We start from the raw sequence: 27,137 nt of genomic DNA on the forward strand, positions 1-27,137 counted from the left end.
ATTTCTTCCTGACGTAATATCCAGATCTGTCTACGTGAGCATTTCCATGCAAGAATGTGCTCCTGAATCATCATCCTGGCCTTAGATGCTTGTTGGAATGGTCTGAGTATGGCTCATGTGCTAGGACATGTGCGAGTCAGAGGAGACAGGTTGGTTTTCCCAACCGCGGAAGCATCCTGCAAGAGGCAGACTTCCAAAAGAGTCTTTGAAGGTAAAGAGCTGGGATAGAAAAGGCACCTAAGTGAAGGCGCACGCTTTCCTCCTCTTCCTTCCCATCCATTCTAGGCTTTGTAGAGCGATGGATAAAAGGGGGGAAAAAAAAAAACCAACCCACCCACAATAATCTATAGCAACTGTCACCCAGCAAACTACTCCCATTTCATACGGATAGGTTAGGTGTCAGCACGCGATCGATGGCTCTCGTACAATAATTATAAAAACTAGCGGGTTGTGTTGCTTGAGTGAGTTTAAGAAGAGTAGGGTCTCAATCTTTCCTCTAATAGGGCTTTGACAGTCCGCAGCGCAGAGGCTTCGTCTTAGTCTGACAGTGTTGTCATTAAACACCAGGTAGCGTGGAACAACAGAGAACACGGGTTCGGAGCGCCAGGGAACACGCGGCTTTGACAGGAGTTATTTGTCATCGAGGAGCTGCCCAAACTCCTCAGCCTGCAATACAGACGGCTGCCTAAAGTGACTTATTGCCCCTGTCTGCGGCTGCAGTTGTGATTTGATAATCGGTAAATGTTTGTCAAAGATGAATTCCCTCCCTGATTCAGTGCTGTGCTGGAAAAGCAAATGAAAAGCGGGGGAAAAACGTATTGAATGGATTAAAGACTGGGGCAGGATGAGGATGACGGAAACAACAGGTTTCCCAGCTAACTTGCCCTCGTTCCTTCGGGGAGGCAAAGCGTCAAGCCTCGGGATGCTTTGCTTTGCTGGTGTGGTGGGATGGAGGCTTGCCGGCAGCACGGGCGCTGGGGGACCGGGAGAACTGCATCCATTACAAGGGTGTTTTTTTGCCGGCTTTGAAGCTCCTGGAGCTGGAGGTTGCATTCCTGTGCTTGGTCTGAAGGCATTGCAGACCAGTGGGGAGCGATGGTCGTGCTCTCCTTTGCTTAACCACATCACGGTGTTTCTGACTTTGGCTCCATTCTCCTCTGCCGGTTGCTGCCCTGGATGTTTCAAGAGTAATTTTTTGGTAAGGAGAGCAAAGTCTTGATTTTTTATTTCTTTCCATTGACACGGTGCTCAGCAGACCTTTTGGCAGCTATTTCCCTTGGCAAATGCGCGTACACATACTCGGTGGTTACAACTTGTAGTTGAAACCTTTTGTTTCTTGTTCGGAGGGATTTGGAGGCTGTCCATTGCCTGCTTTATATAGAAGTTTAGAAAGGAGAGTTAAAAGGATCTTATTAAATGTGCTGCCTGCAAAGTTTTCCTCTGTTCTCACAGAGTTTATACAAGTTTCTCTGCTGATGCCAGAGTTGGGTCAGGGTCTTTTTAAGTGGATAGTTAGGAAAGGTCTTCAAGGGTGGCCTTCAGTTTGATAAGTGGCTTTGAGGGTGGGGGAATACCTAACGGATTCAAATTTCTCCTTGTTAAATTAAAAAAAAAAAACACATTTAAGTCAATCCTAAAGCACGAATGCAAATGGATTTCCAGCCTGACAAGAGCTCCCTGTCGTTTCCCGAGGCAGAGCCACCTCTCTCCGTGCCACGGGAGAGGCGTTAACACGAGATCCGTGAATCCATTTGATTATAGCCGGGGTTTTTCTAGTGTCTGAAGTACTGAAAACGATCAAGAGCAGAAAAAGTGGAGTGATTTATTAGACTCATAAAAATTCATACTTTGTTATTCCAGTCGTCTTCCATCTGCAGCTTGTTAGAACGAGAACCCCTGGCAGCTCCCGCCGTGAGGCCGGGGGGAGGAGGGCATTTATCAGCCTTCCTCCTGCCATCCCGCTCTCATTTAGAGAAATGGACCCGGCTCCTGGAAACACATTAATAATCATTCACTGAAGGAAGGGGGGAAAAAAACCCACCACCCTCTTTTGTTATAATAATAAGGGTTGTGTTTGAACAAGGACCAATGCTCCAGAGACCCATTCAGGCTCTTTAACATGGGCCGTAGCGGGAAAAGTGTGTTTAGTATATTAAGCGTGACCACCTCATGCTGGTCCCAGCGGAGAGGTGGATAACGTGGTCTCTCCCTGTCCTTAGTGGGCTCAACAGCTCCCACGGTGTTTGGATGGAGCCACCCTGGGGCCTCTCGACAGTGGGGATGGGGATGCAGCAGAGCTGGGTACTGGGTGGACCCCAGGGTGGGGATGTGCTGCCCACCCACCAGCTGCTGAGACTGGGAGTGTGCTGTCTGGGCCACGTGTCTTCTTGGGTTACTGGGAGGTGGGTGACAGGCGATGTGTCCTTCTGTCCCCAGCAAGACCTTGCTGCAATCTGTCTGTCTCTGCCTCTCCGTGTTTTGTGATTGGAGAGAATAAACCTAGATATTTGCTAGTGTTTCTGTTGCAGTTTAAATATCAGTATTAAAATTGTAGAGTTGAGTCAAAGACGCTCTGTTCTGCCTGTTATTCTCTGTGGCTTCCCAAATCACCTGGCCTCAGGGTCCTGGTTTTACTCTGAAGTGTGCTGACCCAGACTCCTTCGGAAAATGGTATGACTAAGTCCTGCGTGGGTAATCGGGTTGGCTCGTGGCAGCCGCTTGGGACCGCACAGACAGCCGTCACGGGGATGTATGTTCCTATCGCTTGCTGGTGTGTCTGACGATGCTGTAGCCATCACCTATTTGCTACAGCTCGTGCAGTGTTTGCAAATTGGGCTGCAGCCAAAATTCATTTGAAGATCACCAAGGAGTCATGGAATAAGCACTTGGTGGGTCTGGAAGCACGGCCGGACTTTAGGAAGTGATTTCCATCCTGCCACATTTAGCTCAGGCTTCAGCAGGACGATGGTCCGAGTGGAGCTGCCTTTTTCTTTACGGTCAGAGGAATGGAGATGCCACGGCACGCGGCTGTGTCTGAGTCCTTCCCTGCTGCAGTTCAACTGGAGAAGTTAATCCCTACTACAACCACTATAAGGGATGGAAAACCCTGTGAGCAACCGGACGGTTTCGTGCTAGCTGGAGGAAGGGGAGCTCAGCTTGTGATGTATAACGTGCTGACGATCGGTGTGTAATGGGCTACCAATCATCAGTAAAGATCTACGTGTATTAAATCAGTGTTAGCCTTTCCAGGACCAGGAGACATACATCATGAATCTTCAGCACTATGTGTAAGATTTAAATGCCTAATTTAATATGATAAAAAAAATTCCCCGGTGGTGCGGTCCAGGGGAACGGTACTCACAGAGTCACAAGCAGAAAGTCTCTCGCTTGTTGGGATTTTGTGCCGCGCTGGGTTGGCTGGCGCAGGGCTCGCGGCAGCTGCCGAAAACAGCACTGAGGATTCAGTCTGTGCCACTCTGCTTGTTGGCTCTTGCAGCGAGGCGCTGTGTGGCACCTTGTGCTCGGCAGCCCCAGCGAGTTGTTAGCAATTACTTTTCCTAAATGGAAATGCTGACCCTAAGCATCTTTACTCTGGTGCTGGCAAAAAAACCCCCTCCAAAACAACAAAACAAAGAAACCAGATCCAATAAACCTCCTTTATATGCAGCGTTTTATCCATGGATGGCAGCAGGGACGGGAGGCTGCAGCCCATACCCGAGGTGGGAAGGAGGAAACCCATGCTGCGCCGCTTGCGAGCGCGCAGTGTTCCCAGCACGTAGCAATAGAAGTTTGTATTTTCCCCCATTCTTTGTAAAATATGTGCGTGAGCTTTGACGGTGTTACACCAGAAGTGTCACGCTCAGGCAGCAGATGAATTGGCCACGACACTTTCCGTAGGGAGACGCCTGTATCACGGCGCATCGGTACATGGGTCATGGAGGGATGGATCGAGGAGATGGTAGAGGAGTTGGGACAGATGAACCAGACGGGTGGGTTGATCAGAAGGGTCAATAGCTTGATCGGTGAGGTGGATGAGCTAACTTTCTTGGTGCAAATGTGCATACAGACGTGTACCACAGAGGCAGGAGTCCCAGCTAACAGGGATGCACGGTGATGTCTTTTCCCCTAGTTTTTGTGCAAAGCAGGTATTGTGAACCTGCTCCCGAGTCTCGAGAAGGAATTACCAACCTTGCGTGATGCTCTGTGGTTTCCTTCTCTTGATCTTGTTCAACATCAGCTGCAGTAGCGGGCTGAAAAGGGAATGCAGGTCCTCAGCCTTTCTGGAGGCTGATCCTAAGTGTCTTTCACAGCAGCATTTTTCCAGGGAGTTTTTGGAGCTCTCTGGCTTTCATGTCTGCTTCTTTTCATTCTGCTGCCTCCCCTTCTCTCCTGTCATGCTCGCTGATGATGTTTCCTTGCTGACAGTAATCTCCTTGCTGTGCTGTCCCCAGCTTCTCCAGATGCTCTCCTCCTCACTCCCCTTCTCTTTGCTCTTCTCAACAGCCAAGGGATCTCCTGGTTCCCCCATGCCATTTCCACACGTGGTGTGGCTTTCTTAAACCTGTGCATTATTTCTAAGTAGGGAGTGAGTGATGCTGTTTCTTCTTTTGCATTGTGCTGTAAGGTTTGATGCTGTCTAATGGCCTTTAAAGTATATAATCCCAACGTAGAAGTTCTCTGTATTCTGATTCAGAGAATCTAAATGTTGGTTTGGATTGGCATGATGGGTCCTGACCAGCAGCTGGAGGAACTTTAACCATTGCCAGGTCCTTTGGAGGGTATGAGACACTGGACGTGCAATTGCAATACTACTGATGGATTCTTAGAATCATAGAATGTCCTGAGCTGGAAGGGACCCACAAGGATCATTGAGTCTAGCTCCTGTCCCTGCACAGGACAACCCCAAATTCACACCAGGTCTCTGAGGGCCTTGTCCAAGTGCTTCTGGAATATCGCCAGGCTGGTGCCGTGATGCCTCCCTGGGGAGCCTGTTCCAGGGCTCCACCACCCGCTGGGGGAAGAACTTTTTCCTAATGCCCAGCCTAACCCTCCCCTGGCCCATCTCCCTGCCATTCCCTCGGGGCCTGGCGTTGGTCACCAGAGAGGAGAGACCAGCCCTGCCCCTCCTCGTCCCCTCGGGAGGGAGCTGCAGAGCGCCATGAGGGCTGCCCTCGGCCTCCTCTGCTCCAGCTGAACAAACCCAGGGACTCCAGCCGCTCCCTGTACGGTTTCCCCTCTAAACCCTTCCCCAGCTCCGTGGCCTCCTCTGGACACTCTCCAGTAGCTTTATACCCTCAATGTCCTGCATCGCCCAACGCTGCCCACAGCACTCGGGGTGAGGCCGCCCCAGCGCGGGGCAGAGCGGGACAATCCCCCCCTCGCCCGGCTGCGATGCAGGGCTCGGTGCCCCCCAGGGCACGGTTGGCCCTCTTGGCTGCCAGGGCACGCTGTTGGCTCGTGTTCAACTTGCCGTCAGCCAGAACCCCCAGGTCCCTGCAGAGCCGCTCCCCAGCCCCCCGTTCCCTGGTCTGTCTGTACAGCCAGGGCTGCCCTGCCCCAGGGGCAAAATCCAGCACTTGCCCTCATTAAACTTCATACAGTTGGTGACAGCCCAGCTCTCCAGCCTGTCCAGACCCCTCTGCAGGGCCTCTCTGCCCTCGGGAGTGTCAACAGCTCCTCCTAGTTTTGTGCATTGGCAAACTTAATTAGTATTCCTTCAAGTCTTGCATCCAAGTCATTTACAAAGAGATTAAAGAGTACCAGCCCCAAGATGGATCTGCTTGATGTGGTGAAGTGTGTCACGTCTGAAGAGAAGGCTCAGGGAGGATCTTATCAACGTCTATAAATACCTGAAGGGAGGGTGCAAGGAGGATGAGCGAGGCTATTCTCAGTGGTGCCCAGTGACAGGACCAGAGGAGGCTCCGTCTGAACATCAGGAAACACTTCTTCACTGTGAGTGTGATGGAGCACTGGCACAGGTTGCCCAGGGAGGTTGTAGAGTCTCCAACCTTGGGATGTTCAAAAGCCATCTGGACATGGTCTTGGGCAGGTGGCTTTAGGTGGCCTTGCTGGAAAAGGGAGTTGGACCTGATGATCTCCAGAGGTCCCTTCCAACCTCAACCATTCTGTGATCTCGTCTCAAATAAGTTTTTGGGTTCGGTATCAATAACTCAACCACATTTTGACAAAGTGAGCAATTTAAAAAAAAAAAAAAGATAAAAGATTGAACAAGCGGGAAGATGGAAACAATCTACTGACGGGTCCAGGCGCTCTGATTAAAATGAAGCTTGTTCTCCAGCACTGGAGTTCCTTCAGGACTACACTACACTACCCAACCCTACCTGTAGCAAGATACACGGGTGTAATTTGTTGCCAGAATACATGCAGAAGACATTGGAGAAACGTGGAAGCAGCAGTCACCCTTCTGCCCTGTGATGGACATCATTGCCAGGTCTGTCACCTCTCGTTCCTGGTGGGCACCCAGGCAGAGGTGGCAGGATCAGTGCGGGGTTTTGCTCTGGGGAGGTGTATGAGACTGGTGAGCTCTTCCCAGCCCTGGGGGAAGGTGCTTGGCTTGGCCACGTCAAGGGGCAAGAGGGATTGATGTTAAGCAAAGAATTGGGAAGTTTCTGAGAGTCATGATTTTGCCCCTGTGCTCGGCACCGGTGAGGCCACACCTTGAATATTGTGTTCAGTTTTGGGCCTCTCACTACAAGAGGGACCTTGAGGGGCTGGAGCGTGTCCAGAGAAGGGCAGCGGGGCTGGGGCAGGGTCTGGAGCACAAGTGTGCTGGGGGGCGGCTGAGGGGGCTGGTGGGGTTTAGCCTGGATAAGAGGAGGCTGAGGGAAGACCTTCTCGCTCTCTGCAGCTGCCCGAGAGGGGCTGGAGTGAGGGGGGTGTCGGTCTCTGCTCCCAGGTTACTAGTGACAGGACAAGAGGAAACAGCCTGAAGCTGCATCAGGGGAGGTTTAGATTGGGTATTAGGGGAAATGTCTTTCCTGATAGAGTGGTCAGGCCCTGGCACAGGCTGCCTGGAGAGAAGTGGTGGAGTCAGCATCCCTGGAGGTATTTAAAAGATGTGTAGACGTGGCAACTGGGGACCTGGTTTATGAGGCCTGGTGTTGTTGGGTTGATGGTTGGCCTTGCTGATCCGAGAGGTCTTTTCCAACCTTAATTATTCGATGACTCTATGATGGTTTGAAACTGGCTCTGGAGTTTCTCAATGAACGGCAAGCTGTGTTTCATGGGCTGTGATTAGGCTTGCTTTGATATCTGGAAAAAGCCCTGCAACCAAATGTTATTCCAATTCCCATCATGCAAAGATTTTACTCCATTCCTGATGTGTCCTTGCACCATGCTCTTAGTTAGTTGTTGCAAAAAAATCTGGATGAAAAGCTCCTAATTGAAGCTGGTTTATGGAATTGTTATTGCTTGGTCTGTGCCCGGCAGCTGGGAAAATGAGATTGTTCTCCGGTTTGTTTAAACTTTGTAATGATGCCATGAATTGAGAAGTGCAGCCTTTCTCAAGAAGATGGACATGGTTGCACCCATGACTCAAGTAGGAAGAAGCAGGCTGTCTGATGAATGGGGAGGACAAAGTTGTCCCAATATGAAAAAAAGCTTTTTGTGAAAGCATGGTAAGTTTTGTTTTTATTTGCCATCTCCAAAGCAAGAGGACATGGGTTGGTGTCCTGAGACCTTGAGCTTGTGTGATGAGAGCATGGGAGCGATGCTTTGAGTTCGCGTTGGGTCTAAGGCAAGCTGGAACGTAACTTTTAATATGTTCTCTTTTAACCATGTCCAACAGTATTTCCATGTTGAAATGTTTCTTTTCTGGAAACAAGTTTCCCCGAGGCTCTTTCCAGACTTCTCAGCTAATGAGCTTTGGCTTGGTGAGCTTTTGGTAATCATCAAACCATAGAATGGTTTAGGTTGGAAGGGATCTTTCAATCTCATCCAGTCCAACCCCCCTGCCATGAGCAGGGACAGCTTCAACTAGATCAGGTTGCTCAGAGCCCCGTCCAACCTGACCTTGAGTGTTTCCAGGGATGGGGCATCGACCACCTCTCGGGGCAACCTGGGCCAGTGTCTTACCACCCTCAGCATAAAACATTTCTTCCTTAGATCTAGTCTAAATCTCCCCTCTTTTAGTTTAAAGCCATTAACCCTTGGCCTATCGCTGCAGGCCTGCCTAAGAAGTCTGTCCCTGTCTTCTTTATCAGCCCCCTTTAAGCACTGAAAGGCCACAAGAAGGTCTCCCCGCAGCCTTCTCTTCCCCAGGCTGAGCAACCCCAACTCTCCCAGCCTCTCTCCCCACCAGAGGGGTTCCAGCCCTCGCACCATTTCCGTGTCCCTCCTCCGGACCCGCTGCAACAGGTCCGTGTCTGTGCTGTGCTGGGGACCCCAGAGCTGGACGCAGGGCTCGGGGGGGTCTCAGCAGAGCGGAGCAGAGGGGGAGAATCCCCTCCCTCACCCTGCAGGCCACATCGCTTGATTTTTCCCTTGAAGCTGGGCAATGCTTTCCCCATTGTTTCCACTCCATATTTCCAGGAAACAACTCCTGTTCTTTTCACATAAAAACAGGAATTTCAGGTGCATACCCAGACACATGCAATTGATTTGGAGAGTATATGAGGATTTTGATACTTTCCCTGCTAAAATAGGTATTTCCTTACAGCTGATCTCTAGCAAGTGCCACCGCACCAATGCACTGTCGTGCCTGATGGGTTACGTTAACTTCGTCTTTGCCTGCGGTCCGTTCAGTGGAAAGGAATTAGCAAAGCAGATTTGGTATTAATTCCCCAAATGTTCCCAGCTGAAAGCGGCTGCCGTGCTAAGCAAATATTGCAATGGGTTTGGAGCCCGCTAAAACGTCTCAGCTGCAAAGCCCGTGCTTCTCTTGTCCTCTGCGAATATTACAGCCTGAACAGCAGTCTTGCTTGGGGTCACAGGTAAAGCACTTTTGATCAATTGGATTTATTTCCTATTAAGCAGCAGTTCATGATCATAAACCATCGTTTACATTCTGGCATAAATAGCCGTCGCTCTTGAAAGAGCTCAGAACTGAATGAGTGTGAAAATTAAATTCCCCTCTTAAACCGAAGGATGGTCCTTTTGGAAGCTGATTCTAGTAGCAATATAATTAACCTCTTGCTGTGCCATTCTGTGTGAACATATTGAACACGCTTTGTGATAATCATCCTGTAATGCTGGTGTCTGCTTTCACACTAAATTCGTAACAGTATTACAGTAATCCCAAATCCTTTTGTTAACTCTAGGGACTTGGCCAAGTTGGTAGCCAGAACAAAAGGCATCGGAGCCACGCGGCTCAGGGCTGATGTTTTGCAGGTGCTTCTGGTGTAATGGGAAACATCAGAATGATTTGCTTTTGGGTGTAGGAGCTGTGATGAAGCTTCTCTTCAGGTTCACCCACAGATTTACCCTCGTTGCGAGGTCATTTGATGCACGATCTGTTAATATAATTCTGGAAAGGTCCATGCAGGAATTGAGTAGGTGTACAGCCTCTTCTGGAGCTGCACAGGGTTTTTTTTAAGGCCATTGGAGGCAGAGCTACACTGACTTTTAGTGACTCAGCTTTTAACTGCTGGGACCCTTCCTTTTTCTCGCGTATTATTCAGCGTAATTGCTATTATACGCTCTCTGTTACCCTGTCCAGTCCCCATATCCAGCTGGTTCCTTCTTGTGTAAGCCCGTCTTCTCTCTGTCTTCCTCATATTTTTTTCCTCCCTTTGCTGTGTCCTTCCAGTCTGCAGTATTTCCTATCCAGGGAAGCACGTGGTGTTTTGGGACAGAGTTATTCCCAGGGACTTTGGGTGCTGGGGTTGTGCTGCCGCCTTTGCACCCAACGGTGAGCAGAAATCTTTCCAAGATAGCTACACTTGGCAAAAGGACGGCAAGTGTTCCCTAACATCCCTCTGTCTCTACCAAGGTAGTTCACCCTCCTGGTTTCAGGGAGGATGCTGTGGACATCGCTATTTTATTGGCGCCTGGCATCAGCATTCTTTTTCACAAGGCTCCCAGTGCATCCTCAGCAGCCGCAGGCGTGATGGCCACAGTGTGGGACTGGCAGGTTGTGCAAGCACAGCACAGCTCGCAGCATCCAGACCAGCACGTTGCTCTTCAAGTGCTGTTTGCAAAATACCCATTGCTGTGCACAAGTCTAATATTGGGAAGCTGCTGCCTGGTTTAACCAAAAAACCCCCAAACTCACCCCAAAACTGGGTCCAACCTCCGCTGGATTGCTGCAGAACCCCTTGCCTTGGAGATGTGCTGGCAGAGCTGTCTTGAACCTCCCTGGTGTGGACTCCAGCCGCTTGTGTCACTGCAAACCCCGTGGTTCCTCAACGCCGCTCTCAGTCTCGATCATAAGTGCTAAAATATTTGGGATTGTGTCTTCTTTAAAAAAATATTGGAAGCCCTAACATTCTTGAGCGGCACAACGCTTTAAAATGCACAGTATTTAAGGAAAAAGAAAAAGAACTGCGTGGCACATCCTGTCTTCAAGTTTTGTTGCAGACCCTACAGCAAAGTGGTATCTTTGTATGTTATTTTGTTTTCCCCTCAAGAAATTGAGCATAAGGTATCCCTCAACCAAGCCATCTATTTTGCAGCTGGAAAAACAGGGGTGGGAGAAGTGGGATATAGGCTTTTAAGTTCTGGGACTTTTAGCTTTCATCCTCTTAGCGTGACATCACTTCTCTTTAGAGATGAATTTTATAGCAGAAATTAAGGTCTCAAATCCTTCACTAATGGATAATCACGGAGAAAGTGTTGTCTCAGCAGGAAAGCAGGTAGCATGAGGGTCTAGCCTGATAACAAGGGCAATAGTTGGCCCTATTCTCCATGTGCACAGAGCTGCCGCAGCAGGAGGACAACTGGTAAAGCACTGTTGGAGCTTCCCGTGGTGCTTTTGCTGTTGAGGTTGCTCCTGGCTGTGAATCCCTCTTCTGCCACCCAGTTTGCCCTGGTGTGGGCTTACCATGGAGGTGATGGAGGGACAAGGGCTGAGAAGTGGTGGCCTGATGGGTATCACAGCTCCAGCATCTGAAGCTCATCTGCACGGCTGCTCCGCTCCTGGGAGCCGGCTGGATCAGTGCCTGTCATTGGCTGTGACCCTGCACCCCTCACCAGCCTGTTGTGTTGCGTATGGTGCCCCTGTGCTCGGCCCTGGGGAGGCCCCACCTCGAATGCTGGGCTCAGGTTTGGGCCCCTCGGGACAAGAAGGGCCTTGAGGGGCTGGAGCGTGTCCAGAGAAGGGCAGCGGGGCTGGGGCAGGGTCTGGAGCACAAGTGTGCTGGGGGGCGGCTGAGGGGGCTGGGGGGGTTTAGCCTGGAGAAGGGGGGGCTGAGGGGAGCCCTTCTCGCTCTCTGCAGCTGCCTGAGAGGGGCTGGAGTGAGGGGGGGGTTGGTCTCTGCTCCCAGGTTACTAGTGATAGGACAAGAGGAATGGTCTCAAGCTGCATCAGGGGAGGTTTAGATTGGGTATTAGGGGAAATGTCTTTCCTGACAGAGTGGTCAGGCCCTGGCACAGGCTGCCTGGAGAGAAGTGGTGGAGTCAGCATCCCTGGAGGTATTTAAAAGATGTGTAGACGTGTCAACTGGGGACCTGGTTTATGAGGCCTGGTGTTGTTGGGTTGATGGTTGGCCTTGCTGATCCGAGAGGTCTTTTCCAACCTTAATGATTCCATGAAACTAGCTTCTTGCCCAGCATATCCAGGGAAGCTACCTGAGATCCCTTCTGAGGCTGTTCTTGATGGGATGCCGAGTTCCTGAGGCCTGCAAAACCTCTTGCAGGGATGTGGAGGGAGGACAATAGGCTCAGCAGGGCAGCAAGGACCTCAGCAAGGCGTAGCGAGTCACAGGCTTGCAATGCAGATGAGAAGATTTCTCTCTTCCCTGGCGCGCTCTTGTTAAACTGCTCTTTGGTAGCGCTGCATATCTCTCCAGGTTACCCACATTTAGGCACTTTTGGGGCCGGACTGCTGCTGGCAGCTCCTTGCACGCCTGGAAAGTTTCCTGCCTCTGTCATGCTTGTAAAATTTGTTTTTCTCCTAATAGTCCTTGATAACTTAAGCTACACCTTTCTATTTCCCACATATTTGAGATATAAAGAGCTGAGGAGTTTGCCATGGATTTGTATTATTGCTGCTGTTGTCTGGATTCATTTTGGCTTATATTTATTGTCCTGGTATTGAGTTGTCTTGAAGGCACACATCATGTTTTCAAACAGAATAGAATAGAATAGTTCCACTTGGAAGGGACCTAGAGTGATCCTCTAGCCCAACTGCCTGACCACTTCAGGGCTGACCAAAAGTTAAAGCATGTTATTAAGGGCATTGTCCAAATGCCTCTTAAACACTGACAGGCTTGTGGCATCGACCGCCTCTAGGAATCCTGTTCGAGTCTGTACCCGCTCGGTACAGAAATGCTTCCTAATGTACAATCTACACCTCCCTGGTGCAGCTTTGAAGCGTTCCCACGTGTCCTATCACTGGATGCCAGGGAGAAGAGCCCAGCACCTCCTTCTCCCCCTCCCCTCCTCAGAGAGCAATAAGGTCACCCTCAGCTTCCTTTTCTCCAAACTAGACAAGACCAGTGTCCTCAGCCGCTCCTCACAGGACAGGCCTTCCAGCCTGTCACCAGCTTTGTGGCCCTCCTCTGGATGCATTTGAGGATGTTCACATCCTTCTTAAATGGTGGGGCCCAGAACTGCACACAGGACTCGAGGGGAGGCTGCCCCAATGCTCAATCCAGCCCAGTGCTAGTTGGTAGTTGGGCTAGATGATCGTTGTAGGTCCTTTCCAACTGAACTCTTCTTCCTTCGTCTTCCTTCGTCTTCCTTCGTCTTCCTTCGTCTTCCTTCGTCTTCCTTCGTCTTCCTTCGTCTTCCTTCGTCTTCCTTCGTCTTCCTTCGTCTTCCTTCGTCTTCCTTCGTCTTCCTTCGTCTTCCTTCGTCTTCCTTCTTATCAATACAGTGGCATAATCACCTCCTGTAGGAAGATGGGTGTGCTATGTTTGATGCACCCCAGTGTAGGGTTTGCCCCCTTGGCTGCCAGGGCACACCGCTGACTCCCCTCGAGCCTGCTGTCAGCCAGCACCCACAGACCCCTTCCTGCAGGGCTGCTCTCCAGCCACTCCTCTCCCAGTCTGGCCTTGTGTCCAGTGTTACTCCATGCCAGGTGCAGAATCCGGCATTTGCACTGGTTAAATTTCGTGCCAGCGATGGTTGCCCAATGCTCCAGTCTCTCTAGATCCCTCTGCAAGGCCTCTTGTCCCTCAGGAGAGGCAACAGCACCTCCCACTTTGGTATCATCAGCAAACTTGGTAATGGTGCCTTCAATGCCTTCATCCCCAGTGCATTGATAAAAATCTTGAACAGAACTGGCCCTAGAAAGGAGGAACACCACTGATGACGGATCACCTGCCAGATGTAGGCTCATTCACTGTCCCCCGCTTTGAGCCTTACTGTTGAGCCAGCCCTTCACCCAGCGCAGCGTCTACCTGCTCATCTCACAGTTGGCCAACTGGTGCAGAAGGATGCTATGAGGGGCGCGATCAGAAGCCCTACTAAAATCCAGAAACACTACATCCACGGCCTTCCCTTCATCCACGAGGTGGGTGACGTTACTGTGGAAGGATATTGAATTAGGACACAGTCTTGTTGGGGCATTGCAAAAGAAAGGGAGGTTTGGTCCCATGCCGTCCTTTAGCATCACCCCATGTTGATGATTCTCCTGCTGCTGCAAGCGCCTGCTGCCACAGTGTGGGTTTGCTTTGGGTAGCAGGTGAGCAGCAGCTTCGTTCTGGGACCTGAGGAAGAGAAAAGAAGAAAAACAGTGCTTTTTGCTGAATCTTTACTTCCAGACCTGGAGGAAATCCCGCAGCGAGGGCGTTAGTGGGATTCATCTTCATGTTAGAAAGTGTTTGCTTTCAGAATAGCCTTCGGCAGAGATTTTCAGTTCTTTTTGGAGCTGCTTTTGGTTTCAAATCCCTGCTTTTTACACGTCTACTAGCTTCAGAGTCGGTATCAGGAGTTACGAGATGCTAGTGACATTCTTTGCACATGTAGCAATAGTCCTTAGCCCTTTATTTTTCCTCCTAATGGATGTCTTTGAAAAAGCAATTCAGTTTTATCAGAGGTTTGTGGCTTCTGCTTTGCTTTTTACTTAGTGGACTTGTCATGACTGAGTTAAAAGGGCCCCTTAGGGTGGCCCTGCTGCACATTGCTTTGCGTCCCCGAGGTTTCCTCCGGAGCTGAGGGCAATACCAGCACTGTATCAAAGGTACAGCTTCTGCTCCCCAATTTGCATTCGTTCCTACTCTCATCTCGCTTCCAAGTGCTGGAAGATCAATGTACCTGTCACTCATCACTTCTCCAGCTTGCCTTGGAGAGGGATTTAACAGCAGTGGCAGCAGCAGCTTGGCACCGAGCTGCCGGCGGTCCAGCCTTCCCTGTCAGAGGCCTGCACACAGGCAGGTTCATGGTGGCCAACGATGGAGGGTAGGGAGGCCTGTTAGGGACTCAGGTCACATCACGACACACAGCACTGATTTTTTTCTGATTCCCGTGCAGTTTCTGTGCTCATATGGGAGGCTTTCTCTGTCCCGCATCCTTTTCCAGAAACAGCATTCACAGAATCACAGGGTGGTCTGGGTTGGAAGGGACCTTTAGAGATTATCCAGTCCAACCCCCTGCCATGAGCAGGGACAGCTTCAGCTAGATCAGGTTGCTCAGAGCCCCGTCCAACCTGGCCTTGGCTGTTTCCAGGGATGGGGCATCAACCACTTCTTGGGGCAACTTGGGCCAGTGTTTCACCACCCTCATTGTATAAAATATTTTCTTTATATTTAGTCTAAATCTACCCTCCTTCAGTTTAAACCCATCACCCCTTATCCTGTCACAGAGGCCCTGCTAAAGAGATTGTCCCCATCCTTCCTGTAGTCCCCCTTTAAGCACTGGAAGGGCACAAGAAGGTCTCCCCGCAGCCTTTTCTTCTCCAGGCTGAACAACCCCAACTCGCTCAGCCTGGCCTCGTAGCAGAGGGGCTCCAGCCCTCGGAGCATTTCTGTGTCCCTCCTCCGGACCCACTCCAACAGGTCTGTGTCCTTCCTGTGCTGAGGGCTCCAGAGCTGGACGCAGCACTGCAGGTGGGGTCTCATGAGAGCACCAGAGCATAAATCTCTTGAATTTGGGAATCTGCTCTCCTGAAATGACCCTTGCTTATTTAACTTTCTTTTTCCCAGCAGTAGGTAGACAGAATTTACTCCACCACTATTGCAGTTTCCCTAACCCACCCTGAGCAGCGGCAGCTTCCTCTCGCTGCGTGGACTCGCCCACTTGCTTGTTAGGGTTCGGCTGGCTGGCGATGCTGACCCGTCCCTGGAGAGATGCTGTAATGACACAGCCACGCAGAAGTAAATGGCTCAGGGTGTGACGTTCCCCAGCGCCTGTTTGCCAACCCCTGTGTTATTGTAGGACTGAGATTATAAACCCTGGTTCGACTGCGAAGCAAAGTTAGTAATATCTGCCTCGCCTCCGCTCATTTTTTGGCAGGGGTGGAAGATTCAGATTTGATGAGAGCTTATAGGGATGAAGGATTTGGAGGAAATAACAGCAGGTCAATGTTCCCCCTCCCCATTTTTCTTGCCATGGGGGATAAATACATGTTTTTACAAAACGTTTTCCCTTTTTTTTGTTTTTGGTTGAAACTTCCTTGCAAGTAATCTTAATTCTCCACTTTGTATTGGGGTTGGAGAAAAGCTATCACTTTTAAACGTTGCAACTTCATTAATTTTGGGGAGGCAGAATCAAAATAAGAGGAAATTTGGAATGGTTGGAGAATATAAAAGTTTAAGGTTGAGGCAGTGCTTCTATGATTTAAGGATGCCAGAAAGTGAGTTGGACCTCGTGTTATTTCCAGCTCACCCATGGACATCCCAGGAGCCAGACCTGTTTTTGCCCTCCGAGCCTCAGCTTCCCCAGGGAATCGATTCCTTGTACCTCTTGCAGCAAAATAAGAGCAGAAATAAGGATTCTCATAACCATGTTGCATTCAAACCCTTTCTTAAAGGATGCATGAACTTGGTGGGTCCTGGATCCCATCTGCTCGGAATGCCGTGGCAAGGGGTTTTGGCAGCAAATTGCCCACCTCAAGATCAGCATTGAAGTTTGCATCAGGATTTTTGCCGTGGGCACGGTTGATGCGAGCGGTGCCCGGGGGATGCACGGCTCCGGATAAAGCACCAACCTCAGCAGCGCGGGGCCCGTTGCGATGGGCGCAGGCTGCGAGCCCTGGCTGATAAATGATGCTCATATCCCATTCAAATATGATGCAAGCAGTTTTTTTGTAGTTTGTCTTCCATTGCGGTAGTAAAGTTTTTAATTAGGAAAGCTAATGAGATCGATTAGTCATTAGAACTGACCTCTGGATCTCTGCGAGGAGTGTGCATGTGTGCGCCGGGCTGATAACGGGGGACGCTGGGGTATTGTTTGTAATAAAAGCGTAAAGTGTTTGATTTGAGTGAAATGTGCCACGGGGAATACATCATGCGGAGAAAAAAAATTACAACCCTGGGAGCCTGTAATGAAGGGAATTAAACCAACATCCTATCTAAATAACATGATTATCTACACAAAACCCCTCAGCTAGCAAGTAATAATAGAAAACTGAGCTCTTCGGAGAGTCTCTTTCAGGAGGTGGTTAATGCTGGAGCCGTGTGCGCAGGCACTTTCAGAAGAGCAGCTCCGGCATGAATACACCATCCAATTACCGCCGGGGAATAGAGTTTACCAGGCGCCAGCCCGTCTGTGCAAGGAGGGGGGGGACACGCCTGCAAGCCACAACAATTTGGGACCTCTATTTCTTGTGTGAGCGTGAGGCGGGGGACGATGTCAGGCAGGAGTTTGATGAGGTTCTGGGTTGATTAGTGGGAGCTAGAGCTTGCATAGGGGCAAAAAAAAGCTAAATGTTAATAATGTATTCAACAGATTCCCAGCTTCATAATTTTGTAAGGTCGGAGCGGTGGAGGGAAAGGGTCAACTCGTGTTGTCGCTGTTCGGGGAGGGTGTGGGTTTGTGGCTCTCATCCCTTCCCTGGTGCCAAAGAGCTGCGTTGGGTACATGGTTGATGCTGTATCCATGAGAGGCTGGATATGTCCATGCCTCGTGGGTGGCAAAAAGGTCTCGTAGTCACCAGCCCTCACTGTAGCTGGGATTTCATTGTATGCCTGTGCGGCGTTGGGCTTCCTTGTCTGTCCTTCTGTTGTTCCCATTTTGCAACCCAAAATACAGTTCTCTGAAGCAAAATGCTCCGACTTTGCCGGTGCTTGCATGCAATTATAATTGTAATTAGAGCGTAAACCTTGCAATGGGCTTTAAAAACCCATGTGATGGAGCAGTCGCTCCTCCAAAGAGTTTTGTCTGATACAAAAAGTCCCAGGACAGGGAAACGGTGATGAAAACTTTTTTGCTTTCCATCTTCTTTCCTCTCTCTTCTTGCCTCACCTCTAAAGCAATGAGTGTCTGCAGTTCCTCTGGTCATCGCATCGTAGAATGGTTTTGGCTGGAAGGAACCTGTGAAGGTCATCTAGTCCAAACCCCCTGCCATGAGCAGGGACATCTTCAACTAGATCAGGTTGCTCAGAGCCCCGTCCAACCTGGCCTGGAATGTTTCCAGGGATGGGGCATCGACCACCTCTCGGGGCAACCTGGGACAGTGTCTTACCACCCTCAGCATAAAACATTTCTTAGATCTAGTCTAAATCTCCCCTCTTTAGTTTAAAACTGTTGCCCCTTGTCCTCTCACTACAGGCTCTGGTAAAAAGTCTGCCCCCATCTTTCTTATCAGCCCCTTTTAAGCACTGAAAGGTTCCAATAAGGTCTCCCCGCAGCCTTCTCTTCCCCAGGCTGAGCAACCCCAACTCTCCCAGCCTCTCTCCACACCAGAGGGGTTCCAGCCCTCGCACCATTTCCGTGTCCCTCCTCCGGACCCGCTGCAACAGGTCCGTGTCTGTGCTGTGCTGGGGACCCCAGAGCTGGACGCAGGGCTCGGTGGGGGGTCACCAGAGCGGAGCAGAGGGGGAGAATCCCCTCCCTCACCCTGCTGGCCCCGCTGCTGGGGATGCAGCCCAGGAGAAGGTTGGCTTTCTGGGCTGCGAGCGCACATTGCCAGCTCATGTCCAGCCTTTCACTCACCAGTCCCCCAAGTACTTCTCTTCAGGGCTGCTCTCAATCTCTTCATCCCCCAGTTTGTGTTGATCCTGGGGATTGTCCCAGCCCATGTGCAGGACTTCACATTTGGCCTTGTTGAACTTCATGAGGTTCACACGGGCTCACAAAACATCTGGTTGTATTGTAATTTGTTTTATTTTATGTTTGATTCCAAGTAACCAGAAGCTCTTTAAGTTACTGGGGTTAACTTCCTGGCTTTTCAGTTTGTTCAACATTTACCGGTTGACTTAACGCATCCTTACTTAGAGCGTACTTTGTAGCGCTGCTGGTTTTATGGGTGCCGGCTGGTTAACAGCAGCCTGCCGGTCTTGAAAGCATCATCCAAAGTGTGCTTGCTTACTGCGATGCTGCAAAAATAATTTGCATGCAGGCATTATTTGGATGCATTAATTAAGCAGAATTCCCACACTGGAGTCGGAGGGATGTAAAAGAGTCTCTTAACATCACACGTGGGTGTGAGGATCTGGCTCCGTGCATGGCGCCAACAGGGAGGTCCCATATGCTGCGGCGTGGCCAAGTGCAATGCCAACTTAGAGCTGGCCCAAACACTTTCCAAATTTTATTGCAGCCGTATAAAGGAGGTTATTTGCGTGGTGTCGTGAGTGTGTTCGGTGCTTTATGGGCGGTGTTGAAGGCTGTGACTCCCTCCATAGGCTCCTTGCTTGGTGATCATTTATCTTATGGGTTAGTATTGAGGAGTGTCATCATTATCATGAAAAATTCCAGTGACTTTTCCATCATGGCAGAGCCTGCTATTCTCCTCCCCCCCCCCCGGCAGAAGTTGTAAGACTCTGGCAGAGTTTGGGAGTGGAAATTCATGCCGCGGGCTACCTGATCCCTCCTGAACCCAACGCGAGACGGCGGCTTGCTTGGGAACGCACGTATTAAACTGTAAAGCCACGGATCGCCGTTACCACTGCCGCAGGGTGATGGGGAAGCTGCTCCCGCCGCTGTGGGGAACGAGATTGGTTCTAAAATGCATTTCCCTGATTTTCTGGTTTAGACACAGATCCAGCATCTTGGGAATTTCCAGTTTGCCTGGGAAGCAACGCTCTCCTCCCTTCTCTCACAGGGACAAACATGGGGACAGGTACAACATTTTCAGGGGAAATAATGATTCGGCTTTTCCCCTCTCAACCTTGCAATAATTTTAATTAGAGTATCTCCAAGAAAAACAACCAGCCCTTTAAATCAGTTATAAAAGCAGAAGACTTAGTCTCAGCATGTAGTGTCAGCTTTAATTATCTGGGCAGTTATAGCTGTATGTTATAAAAGTCGGGCAATTAGATGCATTCCTTAAAGCCACAAAAAAAATTGCTAGCTATCAAGTGGAGGAAGACCAGAGTCAAACATATAACTGTTAATTGCATGAAACATTCAGCAGAATAAAACGTCTTGTAGATCATCCTGCAAAATATGATGAAAACGGAATGATTAAATGCATAAATCTGTTTCCAGAGATGTTCAGGTTCAAGGTGTTGTTGGTGAATGCATGATTCACCCGGTAGAGTTTTGCTGCCAGGCTGATGAAGCCAAATACCCCCAAGAAACGTCCCCAGAGCCTTTCTGTTACCATCAGCCATGGTGGTCCCGTGCCTGATGCACCCCTGTGGTCTTCTGCCCCTTTCACGGGTGCAGAAGAGTTAGTTGTAGGACCTACGTTGGTGAGGTCCCTTCTGTCCCAGGCACACCTGAATTTCAAACCCTTTTTGCCATTTGCTTTCTCGTAGGAGCCAACTTGCACTTCGTAAGGAGCCCCCCGGCCAACAAGGTGATAAAGACGCGCTACAGGATAGTGAAGAAGAACGTGGCATCTCCAGCCTTATCGTCCTTCGGCAGCCCCGTTCCCAACTGGAAGACGAGGCGCCCTATGACATCCAGGTAATTCTTCCATCCCTTGAATGCAGGTTGGGATGCGGGAGCCAAGGGAGCTCCCACGCTGGTTCCATGTTATTACCGTTGTGTGTTTGCCGCTTAATTTCTCTATTTGTTTAGCCACTTCTACGCAGAGTTTATTGACTTAAAGTGTAAAATCATATTAGTAATCACGTTAGCCTGAGCTGGCGGCCAACAGCTTACTGCAGTCTGTGGCTTCATATTTATTCCCCGTTTGAATTAGTTGTTTCCATGAAGCAGTTAAATAAGCTGTAAGGAAGATGAATAAACGCATACAGCTTTTGATATCAGACCTAAGTAAACTTGCTGCTTCTTTTGGAGATAGATGTGGTGTATTAATTAGGAACGGTCAAGCCTGCTAACGAGGCCAGACCTTCCCTCTGCTCTATAATGTTCTTGTGTACGTTCTCGCCCCTGTATTCGGCACTGGTGAGGCCACACCTTGAACATTGTGTTCAGTTTTGGGCCTCTCACTGCAAGAAGGACATTGAGGTGCTGGAGCGTGTCCAGAGAAGGGCAGCGGGGCTGGGGCAGGGTCTGGAGCACAAGTGTGCTGGGGGGCGGCTGGGGGAGCTGGTGGGGTTTAGCCTGGAGAAGAGGAGGCTGAGGGGAGACCTTCTCGCTCTCTGCAGCTGCCTGAGAGGGGCTGGAGTTAGGTGGGGGCTGGTCTCTGCTCCCAGTAACACGCAATAGGACGAGAGGAAACAGCCTGAAGCTGCATCAGGGGAGGTTTAGATTGGATATTGGGAAAAATATCTTTACTGGAAGAGCAGTCAGGCATTGGAAGAGGCTGCCCAGAGAGGTGGTGGAGTCACCATCCCTGGGGGTGTTCCAGAAACCTGTAGACGTGGCACTTGAGGGCACGGTTTATGAGGCCTGGCATTGTTGCGTTGACAGTTGGCCTTGCTGATCTGAGAGGTCTTTTCCAACCTTAATGACTCTATGATTCAACGTTCGTGCTAGAGAAGACCTTATTGAAAGTGTGTTGGAGGCAGATGCCCCAAACCTATACCAGGAGGTAGGTGCAGGCACAAACTTGCTTCTTCCAGGGTTATCTGGATGGGTGGAGCATCAGTTCCACCCTGTAGCAAATAATTTGGCATGCCAGCACCTGTCTGAAGAAGAGTAATACCAGAGGATGGTGCCATACCCTTGAGTCTGAGTCTTCCTAAATCAGCTGTGCTGATGTCCCTATTTCAGCTACGAGCGAACTGCAGCCACGTTAGCTCATACAGCTGTTACCAGGGAACATCTTGGAGGCTGAGACAAAGTCTGGAACTGGTGTATAAGCAGAAAGGTCATTATAATAATTGATGCCCTAGGAAAAGGCACTATTAGAACGGATGTTTTTGGTTATAACCCAGATTCTGGCTATTCTGAGGTGGAGAATGACTTCTCCTCCCACTGAAATGCTGATTTGCCACTGTCACGGGCAATATCTTGGGCAAAGAGAGCCTGCTTTGCTCTGCTGTGGGCTTGTTTGTTTTATTATTCATTCCAGTGTAGCAAATCCAAGGAGGTGGGGGATGCTGTGGGCTGTCCCCCCCCATCGGCTCGTCTGGTGGAGCCGTGACGCAGGTTGGCATCAACACCCTGCTCCAGGTGGTTTCTTCCAAAAGTTATTTCCCCCAGCGATGCCCCAAGGGTTGACGGGTTTTATGGTGGGTGCTATGGAAAGACAAAGATTGTGGTGATTGTTTTTAAAGCCTAACTTTGCCTGATTTTTCCATATTTTAAGTGAATTTGGCTTTGGGTTTCACAAATATTGGTATCTGAAGGGAGGGTTTGTTTTGGAAGACTTCAGGGTGATGAGGCTAAGTGACCAAGTAAACAGATTTTTTTTAAAAAAGGTGTTTATTTGCAAACTATTTTTTAAAATATAAAACTAGGTCTATTGTTTTGTCTTGTTTTTTCAAGCTCTTAGTTGAGAAACTCCTCGTCTCGTATACTATACCGGCCTCAGTTTCAAAGTGCTTCTTCTCATAGAAAGCCAGACCATCAAATAAGTAATGGGTGTGTTTCTTCTTTGGCTCCAAAGGCAACTTTATAAAAACACTGTTATTAATATTTTGAAGTGTGGCTTTTGCATTGTGAATGTGCAAGTATGTTATGGTAAAATCTCAAATTATATTGCTTCTTAGAGGTTCATAATTTGCTGCTGATAATTTTGGAGCCTGGTATTTTCTGTGGGAAAGAAGATTTGTTTCTTGTGGCTTTTAATCTCCTGTTTCCTCCTGCAGGGTTAGTGTAATGCTGACTCTGGTTCTGGTCGCTCCTGTAGCTACGGTCACTGATGTGCTACTCAAATTGCCCCTAATGAGCACATTTACATCCGCATCGACGTGCGTCTTGCCCTTTCCCATCCCCAGCTCGGTTTGCTGCTTTTTGGGTCCTGAAACAGCTGTTTTGAGCAAATCCTCCTCCTTTTGTTTAGGTGGAAAGAGCTGCTGCTTTCAGTTCCTGGGACAGACGGTCCCATTCTAACGACCCTTCTTTCTCTGTCACTGCCCTCGCTGCAAATCCTGCTCATTTATCGGAGAAAAGATTGATTTTTGTTTCTAGTTTTTGTGACGGTGAAATGTTCTGCAACTGGTCAGTGCAAAACTACTGCTTTAGTGTCTCTCTGTCATTAATGCGCCTCAACTGGGACCTCGAAGGAGAAAATGTGACCCAGGCAAGGCTTGCCCTGCTCCGTAATCGTCCCAGTTTTATTGCTGGGAGGGGAATTTGCGTCTTGTACCTGTCTGTTGGTGGATTTGGTTCTGCAGTGGCTTTCCTTGCTGGTGAAACACGATGATGGTTTTGCCACTTGATGCTTTTTATAGTGAGAATTGTTATGTCGTACTGTGACACGATGATGCCCCAAATTATTATCCCGTTGATGTACGAGCCTGACTCACAAATCTCTTTTGGGCATCAGTGGTAAGGGAGGGAGAGAGAGGCTTCTTGTAGCCATATCAAATTTAATCTGCTGCCCCTTGATGACATGCAGATGAACGTGCTTAATCCAGTGCTGTAATAAATAGGTGACTAACTTGGTTACCCAGAGAGGTGGTAGATCACAGCACCACAGAATGATAGGGGTTGGAAGGGACCTCTGGAGATCATCCTGTCCCACCCCTGCTGGAGCAGGCACCCCCAGAGCAGGGGCACAGGGCCGCGTCCAGGCGGGGTGTGAATGTCTCCAGGGAAGGGACCCCACAGCCTCTCTGGGCAGCCTGTGCCCCTGCTCTGGCACCCACACAGGGAAGAAGGTTTTTCTCATGTTTAGGTGGAACTTCCCATGGTCCAACTTGTGCCTGTTGCCCCTTGTCCTGTTGTTGGGCACCACTGAAAAGCCCAGCCCCATCCTCCTGACACCCACCCTTGAGATCCCCCCTCAGTCTTCTCTTCTCCAGGCTGAACAGGCCCACGTCTCTCAGCCTTTCCTCACAAGGGAGATGCTCCAGCCCCCTGATCATCTTGGTAACTCTCCGATGGACTTGCTCAAGCAGTTCTGTGTCCTTCTGTGACCTGGGGGGCCCAGAACTGGACACAACACTCCAGATGTGGCCTCACCGGGGCAGAGCAGAGGGGGAGGATAACCTCCCTCGCCCTGCTGGCCGCACTCCTTTTCATGCAGCCCACGACACCCTTGGCCTTCTTGCCAATAGATGCCCCATCCCTGGAAACATTCCAGGTTGGGTTGGATGGGGCTCTGAGCAACCTGATCTAGTAGAAGATGTCCCTGCTCACTGCAGCGGGGTTGGACTAGATGACCTTCAGATGTCCCTTCCAACCCAAACTATCCTATGATTCTGTGAACTTCAGCCTTAGTTAACAGAAAACAACTCGCGCTCCGACTTTTCAGCTCAGGTTCTTCCCTCGGAGCTTTTTACTCCAGATGTGGGTGGTTGATGGATGGAGGACGTGCGGTGAGAGCTGAGGAGGGCAGGGGATTCCTGCAGGGTTAGCGCAGGAGTCTCTGGCTGCTGGGTGGTGAGTGTTGCTCAGCCGAGCAGAGGAGTGACCTGGTTTCATCGCTGCAATTGGCTGAGCGCTTCCCCTTGTAGAATAATTTTATCCGTATTAATCTTTGAGTTCATTAAATGATGTAGTTTAGATCTTACGACTGTTTCAGACAAATCTTGATAAAATGCCATCAGCAAATTAAAACAATTATATTTTAAAGAAGCAATAAATCTCTTACTCAGTCTCCCTATTACCTTCCTTGTGTGTGATCAGTCATCTGGACTGTCTGGAGGAAGCACATGGCAAATGCTACTACTAGTTTTTACATGTTGGTTTTTTTTTTGCGCTCCATCGTTCAGAGCATCGTCTTGGACCTGTAGCAACGAACGAGCTGGGGCTGCTTTTTTGCTGCTGTGCTGTGCTTTTGCCAACACAACGGGCGCCTTCGGGGGTGGCGGGACACGCTGTGCATGCCTGCAGCGCTGGTTTGGTCACCCCCTCATTATTATCTTTCAGTGTGTGTCATACCGAACGGTCGGCTGTTTAGTTTTAATATCCTTTTCACCTTAAGCTAGAAGTGTGATGTTAAAAGGCTGGTGGTGCTGCAGTTAAGTGCTGCTCCCAAATTGGTTTCTAGCTGATGCTAAGGGGAAGTTCCTGCCATGAAACCCAGGTTTTGGGGGCTCCAAAAGTGATGCGCAACCGTTTTGCACAGGCACCGATCTTTTCAGATTTAATACGCAGCCCTAATAAACTTAAGGCAGGAGCTGTGTTCTTGTCCATCCTGTGAACTTGTCGCTAAAGATGTTTTATGAGATTCCCCAATCTCTTTTTGGGTGCCTGTGCTGCAGTTTGCAGCAAGAAACCTTGCTGGGGCATCTGGGACGTTGCCCTTGTTGCCGACAAACTCCCCCCAAATGAGCAGACTAAGATGAAGAGGGACGTGTCTTTGGGAAATGAGTGACGGGGAGAGTCGCTGCAGGTCTGGAGGTACCCGGTGCTAATCCCTCGGTGATGAGCTGCGTTCTCCCCTTATTGCTAGGTTGCATTAAACTTCGCCCTGCTGCTGACTTTTCTTAGAGGCGATAGATGGGAGTATATTTTAAATTAATTTTACTACACTTTTTGTAATATTTTTGTTTTAAATAGATTTATAAGCAACTTGGGGGCTATTTCTCCAAATTTATGAAGATAATTTTCGCTCTCTTGATAAGGTTAAATTTACACCTGCTATTTCCATATTAATTCACATTGCTAAGTGGATCTAATTTTCTTCCGTTCTTCTATCTAGCGAGTGTGGCCTTTCCTAATGCAATTTCCCCCTCACTAAATCACTGTGATCAGGAGTCATGATCGAGTTAAATTAACTTAAATTAATTTACTTAATAAGAGCTCCAGATCATTGTGAATGAGGTTAAGATTTATTGATTCTCCTTTTCACTCCTCCCCCTTATCTCTCTCTGCTTTGCAGGAGCGCAACTCAGAAGGGCTGTGATTTGCTTGCCTTAAATTTCATTTGCTCCTATTGACATTGCGGTTGGTCATCGCTTAGAAATCATGGGGGGATGCCCTCTCCCCACGCAGCCTCTCGCTGCCGGGAGAGGGCTGAGCGAGTTGGCACGGAGGAGCTGCGACGGGTGAAGCGGCGCGCTGAGCAACGGCGCTGACGCTGCTCCTGCTTCCAGCCTTTTTCCGTGGTTCGCGTGGTGTCAGCAGATGTGGCCACCGGTAAAACAGGATATCTAGGTTTCATAGATCCTACCCAGAGGTGGCAGAAGCCTTCTGGGATTGAAGGCACTGTAGGATTGTTGAAACTACTAGAAAGGTAGGTAGGGCGTCTGCTGTTGTGGCTGGGATCCACCCCAACGCACCTTGGCTGGAAGGAGCAGATGAGGATGATGGCAGGAGGATTCTCCTGGCCATCGCAGATACCCCACCTTGCAAAGCCACGTGCTCCACCGAAGGGACAGTCTTCTTGCAAGCGGAGCAGGGTGAATGGGACAAACCCAAATGGCATTGAGCACCCATCCCAAGGCAGCAATGAGAAATGTCCGTGCCCCCGTACGGGGGATGACCTGCCCGTGATGGGCTCAGCCAGGAGCAGTGCCAAGAGCAACAGAGAGTATCGCCCGGGAGAAGGAGGGCGCACCAATGCCTGCAGGAGACCCCAGCTCACCCTCTCATGGAGAGGCAGAGACACTTTAAGGCACGTTTTTGGGAGCAGAGAAACCTATGCGCAGCAGCTGCTGTTGTGTTTATAGACCCCTGATGGGCGAGTTAAACACTGACCCACTTTGAAGAGTTTTCTTCTAAAATACTGATGCATGTGTTTAAAAGAAAAGTAACCCGTCTGCAAACATAGTCTGGCATCGGCGGAGAAGATCAGTTTATTTCCTTTAGAAAACTTAGCAGCGCCTCTTGAGGGACAGTCCTACCCCTCCAGCACTATAAATAAGTAAAGAACAAGATAATATAACATTTGTCAGAGAAATGCCTGCTCAGTAGAAGGCTTGTCAGCAGAGGATATGCTTGTGTGGTTTAGTTTTGTTTTCTTCTTTTCTTTCTGTTCCTTGGCCTGGAGCATGTTGAATTGACTAAGGTGGAAACTAGAGCCTTCTGTGCTTGACTTGGGTCCTCGCCACCCATTCCCCTGCAAAGCCTTTAGGGTTTTACGCTGACAGGTAAAGTGGGTGACGCACTCTGTGAAATGGCCTGGCGCTCAGCCACAGTGCTGGGTGCAAGTGCCACTTCCCCAGGGCAAAGGGACATATGGCCAAGCGCCCAAGAGGAGGAGAAACCACCGCCTCTGCCAGTCACTGTCTTTTCAGGAGGTTGGGGTGCTGTGTGCCAGCGTTTGGACACACCGACCTCCCTGTCTCATCCCATCCTTTCCTTCAGGGTGGGTGAGTTTTTGGTTTCCCGTTTTCTTTTTGCTCTCTTACCAATGGTTTTCAGATATCTGTTGCCAACTGGTCAACCCAACTCATCACCCATAGAATCATAGAACGATTTGGGTTGGAAGGGACCTTTGAAGAGCATCT

General features: G+C 49.7%; 1 protein-coding gene across 1 annotated transcript in view; it reads left to right on the top strand.

Annotated features, from left to right (window-relative positions):
• Positions 1-27,137, top strand: part of ZC3H3 (zinc finger CCCH-type containing 3) — a 192,567-nt gene that overhangs the window by 64,023 nt on the left and 101,407 nt on the right. Inside the window, exon 4 of the mRNA XM_064441978.1 lies at positions 19,980-20,130. Within this exon, the coding sequence (XP_064298048.1) occupies positions 19,980-20,130 (151 nt within the window). The remainder of the gene's footprint in view (positions 1-19,979; positions 20,131-27,137) is intronic.

This window comes from Phalacrocorax carbo, chromosome 2 (genome assembly GCF_963921805.1).
Source record: "Phalacrocorax carbo chromosome 2, bPhaCar2.1, whole genome shotgun sequence".
Classification (NCBI taxonomy): domain Eukaryota; kingdom Metazoa; phylum Chordata; class Aves; order Suliformes; family Phalacrocoracidae; genus Phalacrocorax; species Phalacrocorax carbo.